Raw genomic sequence first — 13,526 nt, 5'->3', positions numbered from 1 at the left:
GTACAGATGTGACGGGTCGTGAGAGGTAAGAAGGAGCGTCAGTGTCGACGACACGGATATCAAACAACGCCTCCCTCTGCGCATCCCAAACGCCACGACAAGATAGATCTGCACGTAGGCCGCAGTCATTTTCCGAGATTATTGGTTCTTTTGTTACGTTGCCCCATGCGTGTTGACAAAGTTCACAGAATAAGTCTCTAATCTCATTGTGCCGCCTTGTGATTAGGCCTCCAGTTTTACAGCAGAGCGCGTGGTCGATGTTGAAGCTGCCGTTGCCACAGCCGTCGCATGATTGCGGCATGGCGTTTGGTGTTCTATGGTAGCGTATTGACAGCGCATCTCTGAATTCGTATGGGGATAGATCGAAGTGATCTTTTTTTGTTGGAATAACCGAGAGCCAATTTGAGGCCTTCGTTTTCATCTTGGCAGCGATGGATCTCTCGATTGCTCGTTTTTTGTTAGGTGTAAATTTTGCTAGGGTAGATTCTAGAAGTTTATTATCAAGGTCTTCTTTTTCTTTGCGGCCATCTTTGCGAGCATCTTTTATGAATGTATAGTGATCTGAAAGAACAATCTCTTTATTTTCGATAAGGGCTTCCGTGAGAGCTGTGCAGCTTTTTTTCGAAATTTCATAATTTAAATTAGTAGCATTAAAAGGGTCGCTAATAGCCAAACCGCCTTTATTTATAGGTACACTTAAGTTCTTTATGCCAACTTCCAACACTTTGAATGCTATTACCAACTGATGAGCTAGAAGTAAAGGCTACAATCTTATCACTAAAAAATACTCACTCTTCTGGATGGGACGGAATATCTTCTTACTTTCTAAAATTGGCACTTAATAGTCTTGCCCTTCCTATAACAATTATATGCAACCTTTGCTTTAAGACAGGCAACTTTCCGAAGGCCCTGAAAAAGTCAATAGTTGTACCTATTTTTAAGTCTGGAGACAGAGACAGCATCGAAAACTACAGGCCTATTTCACTACTACCCACAATAGCAAAAATTTTGGAAAAAATCATTAACAAAAGACTAAAAAAATACCTTGAAAATAATGATCTATTAAGTTCTAACCAACATGGCTTCAGAGAGCGTAAGTCGACTGCTGATGCAGCACAACAACTAACATCATTTCTTGTGGATAAGCTTGACAGAAATAAAAAGGCAACTGGCATATTTCTAGACTTGAAAAAAGCGTTCGACACTGTCTCTGTCCCACTACTTATTAAAAAGTTAGAAAATAAAGGAATACGTGGTTTACCGTTGCAACTTTTCCAGGACTACTTGACCGATCGGACTCAGGCAGTAAGAGTGGGAGACCGATATAGTACAGAAGAAACTATTAATTATGGTGTGCCTCAGGGCAGTGTCCTTGGGCCAACCCTTTTTCTCGTGTACATAGACGATCTCTGTAGACTTAAACTCAATAACGCACAAATAATAACCTTTGCCGATGATACTGTTATATTGTTTCACGGAGAATCTTGGTCAGAAGTTACTAGTATTGCTCAAACGGGTTTCGATTTAGTCACACAATGGTTAAACCAAAACTTACTCACGCTTAACTTAACTAAAACTAAGCTCATCAATTTCAGTATAAGAGACAAATATCGACCTGCAGAGGGTACGATATCCATCAAGGCTCATGTAGACTGTGATAGGAGTAGAATCTGTGACTGCCATGCGATTACTGAGACTACATCAATAAGATATCTAGGCTTACAAGTAGATAAAAATCTTCGCTGGCAACAGCATATTAACAGTCTTACTAACAGAGTTCGAAAAATGATCTACGTTTTCAAAACACTAAGGCACGTGTGTGACCAGAGACTTTTAATCTCAATTTATTATGCACTGTGCCAGTCCGTCATATGTTATTGCATCAATATTTGGGGAGGTGCAGCAAAAACGACCATGCTTCAGCTAGAGAGATCACAAAGGGCGGTACTAAAAGTCATGCTATTTAAAAACTTTCTTTACCCAACCACATCTATTTACAATGACTCCTGTGTTCTAACAGTAAGGCAATTGTTTATTAAACACTTGCTTCTGACGCAACACAAAAATCAACCAGACTTTTCAGCATCACGTAGAAGAAATGACATTGTATACGCGGTTCCTAAATGCAAAACTAAGTTCGCTAAGAGATTCATTACTGTTCTAGGCCCTACTCTTTACAACAAAGTAAACAAAAATATAAATTTACGACCACTTACTAGATATTCCTGTAAATTGATGTTGGAAAAATACATGAAGTCACTGAACTATGAAAACACGGAACAACTAATTACTAAGTAAATGGCCAGGCACGCATACACATACACACACACACCCGAAACACGCACACAAACACAAACACACACACACACATACACACACACACACACACACACACACACACACACACATACACTTAAACACGCCCACATACACATTCACTCAAACACGCACACACACATGTGTCAAGATACATAACCAAACCTTTACACATACTCATTTAGTTAAATAATCGGAAGAGTCAATAGCAAATATTAAGTTAATACTATAATTTATGTTTAATAAGTTTGATCGGCTAACTTTGCATATACTACATGTTTACTAGTTATGCGCACTGCCGCGTTGCGGCGGAGAGTCGTATGTTAGTGCTAGTCCTTAGTGACATGCGCCCTTCTGCCCCGTCTCGACTGTTGCGACCGGATTACTTGTTTGTTACTTCCAACAGTTTTATTTCTATTGTGTTTAACTTACCCACATATCTAACTATAAGAAAAGCATGTTATAATAATTAGATAATTAATGTAAACAAGGACAAGGGGAATCCTGTTCCACCGTGATACAGTTTTTACTAGTACGGGGATCAGATGACGCTTACTCAATGTTTCATTGCATTTACCTTAAAAACTTAAGTGTACAAGTTATTTACAATGTTAAATTCACCTTGTATCATTCATTACTTGTAAGCAGTTGTGAGCTATAATTTAGCTAAATAAAGTTATTTTATTTTTATTTTTATTTTTTATTTTGAACATTTTCCAAAAAATAAAACGACAGCAGAAGAAATCAACAAAAAATCGACAGAATCTTACAATTCAACCTGCTCACAAAATCACGAGAATTTCAAATTTCACGAGAATCTGTTGAGAATGCGACCTGCAGAGGAGAACATTCCGACATAGGTACGAAAGCATTTTTAACCGACTTCAAAAAAGGAGGAGGTTATTGGCCTAACTGATGGAGATCTTCACTAAAGTTTGGTCAAAAATCGTAAAATAGGACGTTATTTTGTTGGCTGTTGCCGAAGATGAAAATGATGACGGTAAAGCGCAGTGGCGCAAGTGGTGGAAGGTACACTAATGGACTCGATAAAAAATGTATTGTTATTGGAGCAATAAAGAATATTTAGGTCCTTAGCCTTACTAACTTGCTTATCGCTTGCGGTTCGCGCGAAAATTATTGTTTGAAGGTGTACTACATTTACCCTGGCGGTGCTCGCGCTCCGTAGAGCTTATCTAGCCGTTGCGTGCTTGGCGTTTCTCTCACTAGAGCATCGAACCTCGCCCGTAGGCCACATACCGTTTGTTTACTCACGTTCAAAAAGCCGACATGCCATAATCTGCATTTTATATTCAAACAATAATTTTATTCAGAGAAAATCAGTGTACAATGTGGTTCAGTCTTGTCCCTCTAGCGGTTTTGTTATCGCTTATTGTTCTGCTTGTGGTTTTTCACTACTCTTCAAATGGAAGAAAATACTGGCTACAAAGGAAAGTACCTTACGAAGAACCGTGTCCTATTTTCGGGAACTTCGGCGCTGCTCTGACAGCCCGGCGCAGCTATGCAGAGATGTTAAAATATTTATATGAGAAGTACAATAAGGAAAAGTATGTCGGCATTTTCCAAGCGCGCCGACCGATACTGATGGTACTGGATATGGATATAGCGAAGACTATATTTTCAACAGATTTTGCTTGTTTTAGTGACCTGCGAGTATCGTCAACGGACACCAGGCGAGAGCCTCTATTAAGAAATGTGATAAATATGAGCGGTGCAGAGTGGAAGGCGATGCGGCAAATTATTAGTCCAACGTTCTCTTCAGCAAAAATGAAAGGGATGTTTCCGCTTATATCAGAGTGCGCGCAGAACCTCAGGAATGTCTTGCTTAATTCTCTCGGAGAGGTCGATGTCCCTGAAGTGATGTGTCGCTACACGACCGACGCCGTAGGAAGTTGCGCATTCGGTGTCGACCCCGGAACGCTGAGAAATCCTGAATCTCCCTTCTTCATAATGACAAAGAAAATGTATCGAGTAGACCGTACGGCCATTCTGAAACGCTACTGTCGGACGTATGTCCCCAGATTGTTCAAATTGCTGAATTTTAGGAGTTATCCTCCAGACGTCGAAGCATTTTTCACGTCCGCTATAAGCCAGGTGCTCGAAGAGAGACGCTCCGGCGTCCAAAGAAATGATTATTTACAATTGATGTTGAATGTTCAGAAGACTGAAAAAGAGTTCGAACTGACTGATGCCCTAATTACATCTAATTCGTTTACATTCATGTTGGCGGGGCTTGAAACGTCTTCAACGACCTTATCGTTTTGTTTGTATCAGTTGGCTAAAGACAAAGAGCTACAGGATCGGGTCAGGGATGAGATAAAGGAATGTATGGAAAGGCACGGCGGTTTGAATTTTGAGGCGGTAACAGCTATGAAGTTTGCTGCTCAAGCGGTTACTGAGACGCTGCGCTTGCACCCGCCGGTGCCAATGGTCACTCGCCTCTGCACCTCGCCTTGTGTGCTCTCTGGCACTGATTTGAAATTTGAACTCAGAAACTCAGTGCTTATCCCTATCCAGTGCATGCAACGCGATGCTCGCTATTTCCCAAACCCTGAAAAGTTTGATCCAGAACGATTTAACGGTCCTAATCCACCAACTATTTATGCCTTCGGTGGCGGTCCAAGAAGTTGTCCCGGTAAGCATCATTGTTTCAATAACGTCGCTGTCATGCTGTGATGATAATACTTTTTTTATACAAGCATCCTTTGTCCATTCAAATATATTTTATAAAGTACCTAATGTGTCATTCTCATAATTAGTTTAAAGGTGCCCGTAAACATTGTGGCGTCGCGTCTCGACACTTTCGATATCTTGATAGGTAATCAATCTTAGAGTTGGACTTTGGACTATTTTGATCAATATCTTGTTTATTTGTAACTGTACTGTAAACACGCTTTGCAGGGGGTCGTTTCGCTTACCTGGCGGTGGTGGCAGCCCTCGCGGCCATACTGAGAGATCTGGAGGTGGTGCCGAGCGCGCGAACTACTCCATGTATTGAATACGACCCCAGGAGCTTCATTCTGAAAAACAAGGGCGGCATATATCTTGAATTCAAATCTTTATAATATAAACAATAACACCTAATATTCAGTCTGATAGCTTTATAAATAGGAATCCTGTGATAAAACAACTCAACCTAAGGGTGTTTAGACTGTTTAGGTTTGTTACAATTTTCTCGATGTGCATTAATGTCCAATGTTAGAAAAGTAAATTAAGCTTAATTATCAAAAACGATTTTCTTACCAATAACTTATAGTTGTAAAGTGTAAGTATTTTTCTCTATAACGTGTCTTTGATTACATTGTTTGACGTAGGTAAAAAACCGTGGAAGTGCCATAATAAACGTCATAATTATTTTCATAGAAAATTAACTTTTTGATTTGATTCCCACTTACAAAATGAACTGTCGAAAAAATACGGAGTGTATATCAACTTTAACTGCATTTTGTAAGTATGTATGTTTCTTTGTTCCACCATAACGCCTGAATACCTGCCTTAACCGCTTTAGATGTATTGATGACGAACTTTAAAATGAATCTTTAAATATATCTAGTGCTTTAAATCTAGCCCCTGTTTAGCCTATTCTGACAGAATGATAAGTATGGAACCTTACACTGAGTACGGCCCGACATGCTTTTGTCCGATTTTTTTAGTCATTACAAGGGAAGGTTAAGTTTTTGCAGAAAAAAAAGAAATTCAAACTTGTTTATTTTTTGGTTATCTTAGAAATTTCTTGGTTTTCTGATTTATTATATGGAAATGTTATTTTTTAATACAGTTGCTCAAAAAGTGCTACTTTACGTAGCTGTTTAGCGTGCGGAAAGTTGGTTATCTCGAACTAGTGCTTTTTACTTTCCAATTTTTTTAAATTTATACTTGTTCCAATTCACGACTACTTATTGATGAGTGTTAATATTAGTTTCCTTTAAACGTCGTAATCAGCATAAAAACCTACCGTTAATGTAAGAATACGAAAAATATTACATATTTCATATTTAATTACTTACCTCTTCATCATTGTAACACGTTTATTTTTTATATTCAATATTGAAAATTCCGTTCTTAATAAGTTGACTGAATGGAACGGAATAGCTGCCAAACGCCCATAGATATAATATACTTAAAGACGACGTCTAACCGAGCTGTCACTGTTACCACTTTTGTTTAGTGTACGATTAACAATGTTTTTCTTATTTTTTCGCAACTGTATTAAAAAACGTCGTTCGATACACGTGCGGAAATGTCATTCTTCACTCGTCCCGAGTCTTGCCACTCGCCTGCGGCTCGTGGCAAGATATCTCGGTACTCGTGAAGTAATGACATACCTTCCGCACTAGCATCGAAATGTACTATATTGTTACTAAATATGTATACCCCCTGAACATTATGTGACACTGAACTAGTCCAGTTTAAAAATCCGGGCTCCTATTTGAAGAATATGAATAGCTCATACTGTGCTCTGTGTAGTTTATTTATAAAAAAACATCGGAATCGTCGTTAACGTCTCTAGCCAAAGATCATTTGCCCATTAAACAGATATTTTAAATTCCGACATCAAAAACAATCACTACATATTTTCATTTATGTCATTTAAGCTAATTTAATTTACGTTCGTTTTGTATCTTTGTAACATAATGTGATTAATAAAATAAATGTAATTGTTGTTTTGGCAAAATAAGATTTTATTTATTTTTATTTTAATAAATTAATATTTTTTTACTCTTACTTGATTATATTGCATTTTCTCCTGTAAAAACTTCTCTTTTAAGCCGGGTTTGCCTTTATTTTGCTGTTTTTTTAACTATTCATTTTTCCCATATACATAATTTGTTATTGTTAAGTATGTGCAATTTTAGCTTGGTCCAACTCTACACAGTCTTTGCCATTTACTTGTCTGTGATATTAACATATCTTAATGACCATTGTTTGCAGAATGATAAATGAATATTTAATTTTTATATCCTATGCTTGTTTACGAAAGTTATTTAAAACAATCCACCTACATGACTGATGGTTAAGGGACCTACCGGTTTTGTTTTCAATACAATCGTGTTGTACAAGTTTATCTTATGTTACTGTAAAAATAAGGTCATGAATCATGAAGCGAGTAGGTACTGCGTTGTTAATCGAGTTTGTGATACAACACATGAATAATACAGCTAACAATTCTAAAGTACCCACTTCAGGGTATATACAGTTAAATATAAGGTATTTGTTTTTAGGTATTCGCAATTCATATGTAGGTTCTTCCCTCAACGGGAAGCGCGCGCTATGACTTTCGCAGTTTCATAGAATGGGTACGAGATAATTTATGTTCATTGCTGTGAAACTACTCAAAGTTTATCGCCCTGAAACATAATGACTCCGGATGCGGTTTAAAAATAGAAAACAAAAATCTAGCCTACGTCAGTAATTATTATTGCAATCACGTATCCGATGAATATTTTTTGGCAAGATTTCGTCGTTGAGAATGGCAATCGTACAAATTAAGCGAGGACCGGCAAACGTAATGCATACTTAATGTGACGGTGATTATTGGAGCTGTTTATTCCGGAATACAATGGTCAGCGTAGCGCACAAGTTAAAGTGTAGTATATGCGAGTCACGGGCGCGGTACGTCAACATTCGCGGCCTTGAGCGGGCTTGCCGGCAGCAAATTATTAAAACTAGAGACAGTAATCTATATCCGAACATTTAGGAATTATATTGCAACGTTCTAAACAATACCTCGTCTTTAGTAATCTAGACTAGCTGTATGCTTATAGCATTTAGTCATTAGAATATTGCTTGTGGTCCGCGCGAATTTTGTCGGTGGAAGATGTACTACTCGGTATATAAATGTACTCTACCGGCGCTCGCGCTTCGTAGGGCTTATCTAGCCATTGGCCATTCCACGCTTCGCTCACTCGAGCACCGAACCGCGCCCGCAGGCCACGCCGTCTCGCCCTGCATTTGTTTACTCGCGCTCGAAACGCCGGCATGCTATTATCTGCATTTAATTTTTAGACAGTAATTTGAATCAGATAAAATCAGTGCACAATGTGGCTCAGTGTTGTTCTTTTAGTGGTTTTGTTATCGCTTATTGTTCTGCTTGCGGTTTTTCACTACACTACAAATGGAAGAAAATACTGGCTTCAGAGGAAGGTACTTTACCGCGAACCGTGTCCTATTTTCGGGAACTTCGGCGCTACTCTGACTTCGCGACGCAGCTATGCAAAGATGTTAGAAGATTTCTATGAGAAGTACAAAAGCGAAAAGTATATCGGCATTTTCCAAGCCCGCCGGCCGACGCTGATGGTGCTGGATATGGATATAGCGAAGACTATATTTTCAACAGATTTTTCTAACTTTAGTGACCGAACAGCGGCGACAACGGACACCAGGCGAGAGCCTCTATTAAGAAATGTGTCAAATATGAGCGGTGCAGAGTGGAAGGCGATGCGGAAAATTATTAGTCCAACATTCTCTTCAGCAAAAATGAAAGGGATGTTCCCGCTTATATCAGAGTGCGCCCAGAACCTCCGGAATGTCTTGCTCAATTCACTCGGAGAGGTCGCGGTCCCTGAAGTGATGTGTCGCTACACGACCGATATCATAGGAAGTTGCGCATTCGGTGTCGACCCCGGATCGCTGAAAAATCCTGAATCTCCCTTCTTCAAAATGTCAAAGAAAATGTTTAAAGTAGACCGTGCCACAATTTTGAAACGCTATTGTCGGACGTTTTTCCCCAGATTGTTCAAACTGCTGAATTTGAGGAGTTATCCTCCAGACGTCGAAGCCTTTTTCACGTCCACCATTAGCCAGGTGCTCAAAGAGAGACGTTCCGGCGTCCAAAGATGTGATTTTCTACAATTGATGCTGAATGTTCAAGATACTGAAAAAGAGTTTGAAATGACGGATGCCCTAATTACATCTAATTCGTTTATATTCATGTTGGCGGGGCTGGAGTCCTCTGCAACGACTTTATCGTTTTGTTTGTATCAGTTGGCTAAAGACAAAGTGCTACAGGATCGGGTCAGGGATGAGATAAAGGAATGTATGGAAAGACACGGCGGTTTGAATTTTGAGTCCGTAAGCGCTATGAAGTTTACTGCTCAAGCGGTTACTGAGACGCTGCGCCTGCACCCGCCAACGCCGATGGTCACTCGCCTCTGCACCTCACCGTGTGTGCTCTCTGGCACTGACTTGAAATTTGAACTCAGAAACTCAGTGCTTATCCCTCTCCAATGCATGCAACGCGATGCCCGCTATTTTCCTGACCCTGAAAAGTTTGACCCAGAACGATTTAACGATCCTAATCCACCAGCTATTTTCGCTTTCGGTGGCGGACCGAGAAGTTGCCCAGGTAAGCATCGTCGTTTCAATGACGTAGTCGCTGTCACGCTGTGATAGTTCATTCTTTATACAAACATCCTTTGTTCATGCGGAGATATTTTAAAGTAATCTGTCATTCTCATAATTGTTTTAAAATTGCCCGTAAACGTTGCGGCATTGCGTCTCGATACTCTCGATATCTTGATAGGTAATCAATCTCAGAGTTGGACTTTGGAATATTTTGATTAATATCTCGTTTATTTGCTATGTACTGTAAACACATATTGCAGGGGGTCGTTTCGCGTACCTGACGGTGGTGGCGGGGCTCGCGGCCATGCTGAGCGCCCTGGAGGTGGTCCCAAGCGCGCGAACTACTCTACGTATTGATTACGACCCCAGGAGCTTCATGCTGAAAAACAAGGGCGGCATATATCTTGAATTCAAGGCTTTACTTAAAAATACCGCCTAATATTAAATCTGATAGTTTAGGTATTTTAACTGAGTAGTTATTGTGAGTGATAACTTTACCTGAGTTATATTTCTCTATGTGTGAAATGCGTACTAAAGGTAATGAGGCGGGTTTTACCAGCGAGTAAAACCAGATATTTAGTAATGATGAATCATTCATTGCTCTCCCGCACGATATTGTAGGAAAGAGCATCGCCGTGAATCTCGTTTCCGAGTGAAATGCTAATGTGTTTATTTGTATAACTTTTTACCTATATTGATAGAATGAGAGACTGGTTAGAAAATGCAACTTTTGTAATAGTTTGAAGTTTTGAATGGTATGATTTACCTCTTTATTAATTACGTACTTAAGTTTTTATGTTATTACTGAATGAAAATGGATTATATAAATGTAATTTTATGTAAGTTGGTAGGTATATTATGTCACCATCCTGTGTAATAAAATATTTCGATTACTAAATAATGTTTCTTGTTTTTCTATAACATAAGCTGTGTGAGATACTTACTAATAAATAAGAGTCAAGCATTTCCAAAAAACATTTGCTTGGTTTGAAAAGTAAATGTGTAACCGAGAATGATGTACTATTTTCCGATTGACCTTTCCCTGTAGCCATATCTCCTTGTCACTGGGACATCTGGTGACAAAGAAAATATGTACCTATTTCAAATATTTGTTTAAAATTGCCTTGATGTGCTGAAAGTGCAAGAAATCAGTTAGATTTGAATATTCAAGTAAAATATTACCATACTAATTATATTTATTTGACTATTCATGTACGTTTCATGTAATTATGGTTTCTCAGTTGAGTTACGTTAACCAGTGCGTCGATTGTTGTTGGTCAGTTACTAATTGAATTAAATAGTGGTTTATAATTATGCATAATAATAGTAGAGTTAGATATGTCAAAACAAAATACCTTTACATTTCAGGTATTGGAGAGTGAAATCTTACTACAGCTTCAAGAATACAACTTTTTGGAAACTTGTATTGAAATATTCGTGGAGTTTTGCAATGAAACAAAATACCAGAACCGAATAGGTAAGTGCCGCAACTCATTTGCAATTGTGATGGTGTTTACGAGTGTGAATTTAGATTAATTCGTATTTATCAACACAACAACGGTATTAAATTTACACTTAAATATGAGATTAGATATGATATGACCGATAAATACCTACTACAAAACTGAGATTGAAATAGTAGGATGAAAAAACAATGGCTAGTTATGATCATTCGCATGGTCTATAAATATTTTGAATCTGTAATAAACATGCTCACAACTTATTATTCCTATGTAGTATTTCAAAATAGCGAATTAATTTTAACTAAATCAGGAGGCCGATTTTGGGTTTACAATTTGTTTACATTTTGATCTTGTTTTGAAACGACTTAGACGATAGCCTACGCTGATTGGTGTGCGCGAAATCTGACTGGTTTTTTTTCGGTAAAATGCCTAATAAGTACTAATAACATTAATAACACATTATTAAATCCATTCACGTATATCTAAAGACTGGCCTTACGGGCAATAAGGATGGGGCATGAATGGGGCCAGTACAGCGGTGTGACCCCACTATAATGCGATTGGTTGATGAGTTTGCATCACGCGCGCGATTGGTCGCAACTAGCTGCGTTAGACTGCATGATTGGCTCGAATTCCTGAGTGACTCCGCTGAACTAGTACCATTTTATGTGCCCGTAAGGCCCGGCCTTAGATGTTATACGTCAATAATTCAATCAGAATCGACATTTACTCGAATATCAAATTAATAAATATATATTTTTTTCCAGAACCTAACGTTCCAATGTCTCTACTCGAGCGTCGTTCTGAACTCGAAGTGCGCGCTGAGAAATGCGCAGACGTGCGTATATTGCCGTCCACGAGCGCGCAAGTACGCCGCGCACCGACAGCGTCGCTGGTAGCTGCACTCGCCGATGTCCTACACAACGTCGCGGCATTCAAGCAGTGCCCGGTGCAGGCGTGGAACGAGCAGGGGCTGTATCGACTGCTTTTTAGGTATGATCGAGTTATATGCTTATGTAAATAAGCGTCGAAATGCGCGGATGTGCGTGTATCGTCGTCCATGGGCGCGCAAGTACGCCGCGCACCGACAGCGTCGCTGGTAACTACACTCGCAGATGTTCTACACAACGTGGCGGCATTCAAGCGGTGCCCGGTGCAGGCTTGGAATGAGCAGGGGCTGTATCGACTGCTTTTTAGATATGATCGAGTTATATGCCCTTACATAAGCGTCGAAATGCGCGGATGTGCGTATATCGCCGTCCATCGGCGCGCAACTACGCCGCGCATCGACAGCGTCGCTGGTAGCTGCACTCGCCGATGCTCTACACAACGTCGCGGCATTCAAGCGGTGCCCGGTGCAGGCGTGGAACGAGCAGGGGCTGTATCGACTGCTGTTTAGGTATGATAGAGTTATATGCCCTTACATGAGCGTCGAAATTTTCGAGAGAAATAACGCAATTTGATAGAAAATTGTACATTTTTAAGGTTCCGTACTTCATAAGGAAAATAAACGGAAGCCATATATAGGATCACTTTGTTGTCCGTTCGGCCGTCTGTCTGTCTCAATTTTAAGGGTCTTGACATGACAGAGGGCGGCAAAATCGACAAATAATGATTGTTTTTAAAAATAGGTGAGCGGCAAAATTCTGGTTGAGTTTGCCCCAAATTTGCCGCCCACTAAAATCTGCCGCCCTAGACTTCAGCCTACTCAGCCTGTTCATGTTCTGAACATGTGTTCATGTGGTGTCCATGTTCTGAACAACGTTGCGTTTAAACGATTCCGGGCTCGGAGCTCAGTTATTAAACTGCAATTATTCTGCAAATATACAATCTGTAATTATATTACAGATGTGCCTCCTGGTCTCGTAGTTCCCCGTTGGAGAACAACCGCGTCCGCGCCGCCTCGTGCTGCGCGCTGGTCGCCGCCGCGCCGTATAAATGCGTGCGCGCGTCCCTGGCCGCTACTAAGGATTGCTTACACAATCTAATGATGACTCTGACACCATTGGACGATGGTAAGTTCAGGGATGAATCTTTTGGGTGTTTGTTTCTTGGTACTGTCATCTGGACAACGATCCAGTCCGCAATGGGACGTTTCGTGGGTTAGGGCTGATTTAGACGGCGCGCGAACTCGCATGCTATTTTAGTTACATTGCGGACGGTTACGTCCAATTTAACCAACCGATCCAAAACCGTAATGTAATTAAACTCGCATGCGAGTTCTCGCATCGTCCAAATGAGCCCTTAGTCGCTGCTGCGCCGTAGTGATGCGTGCGCTTATCCAAGGCCGCTGCTAAGGATTGCTTGTACCTAACCTGATGACGACTCTTACGCCCTAAGATGATGGTAAGTTTGGGCGCAAGTAATTTGGGTGTTTATGTTTAT

General features: G+C 40.0%; 3 protein-coding genes across 3 annotated transcripts in view; all 3 read left to right on the top strand.

Moving 5' to 3' along the window:
• The window catches only part of LOC134665246 (rotatin-like), a 70,593-nt gene that overhangs the window by 31,156 nt on the left and 25,911 nt on the right, over window positions 1-13,526 (top strand). Inside the window, exons 23-25 of the mRNA XM_063522131.1 lie at window positions 11,047-11,155; window positions 11,909-12,134; window positions 12,990-13,156. Coding sequence (XP_063378201.1) covers window positions 11,047-11,155; window positions 11,909-12,134; window positions 12,990-13,156 — 502 coding nt within the window. The remainder of the gene's footprint in view (window positions 1-11,046; window positions 11,156-11,908; window positions 12,135-12,989; window positions 13,157-13,526) is intronic.
• On the top strand, window positions 3,529-5,399 carry LOC134665234 (cytochrome P450 6a2-like). The gene is made up of 2 exons (XM_063522114.1): window positions 3,529-4,969; window positions 5,236-5,399. The coding sequence occupies exons 1-2, from the start codon at window positions 3,664-3,666 to the stop codon at window positions 5,397-5,399; spliced, it is 1,470 nt and encodes a 489-aa protein (XP_063378184.1). The 5' UTR covers window positions 3,529-3,663.
• LOC134665241 (cytochrome P450 6k1-like) lies at window positions 8,222-10,344 on the top strand. Its single transcript, XM_063522127.1, has 2 exons — window positions 8,222-9,679; window positions 9,939-10,344. Exons 1-2 carry the CDS (start codon window positions 8,374-8,376, stop codon window positions 10,115-10,117), a joined length of 1,485 nt encoding a protein of 494 aa, XP_063378197.1. The 5' UTR covers window positions 8,222-8,373; the 3' UTR covers window positions 10,118-10,344.

The sequence above is a fragment of the Cydia fagiglandana genome, chromosome 6, assembly GCF_963556715.1.
Source record: "Cydia fagiglandana chromosome 6, ilCydFagi1.1, whole genome shotgun sequence".
Lineage (NCBI taxonomy): Eukaryota > Metazoa > Arthropoda > Insecta > Lepidoptera > Tortricidae > Cydia > Cydia fagiglandana.
The sequence above is the reverse complement of the archived record's forward strand: the minus strand, read 5'-3'. Positions and strand labels throughout refer to the sequence as shown.

Excerpts from the sequence above, each read along its gene's own strand:
- LOC134665234 (XM_063522114.1), top strand. The coding sequence starts at position 3,664 with ATGTGGTTCAGTCTTGTCCCTCTAGCGGTTTTGTTATCGCTTATTGTT. Across the intron at positions 4,970-5,235 it reads CGGTCCAAGAAGTTGTCCCG|GGGGTCGTTTCGCTTACCTG; the intron begins GTAAGCATCATT and ends CACGCTTTGCAG.
- LOC134665241 (XM_063522127.1), top strand. The coding sequence starts at position 8,374 with ATGTGGCTCAGTGTTGTTCTTTTAGTGGTTTTGTTATCGCTTATTGTT. Across the intron at positions 9,680-9,938 it reads CGGACCGAGAAGTTGCCCAG|GGGGTCGTTTCGCGTACCTG; the intron begins GTAAGCATCGTC and ends CACATATTGCAG.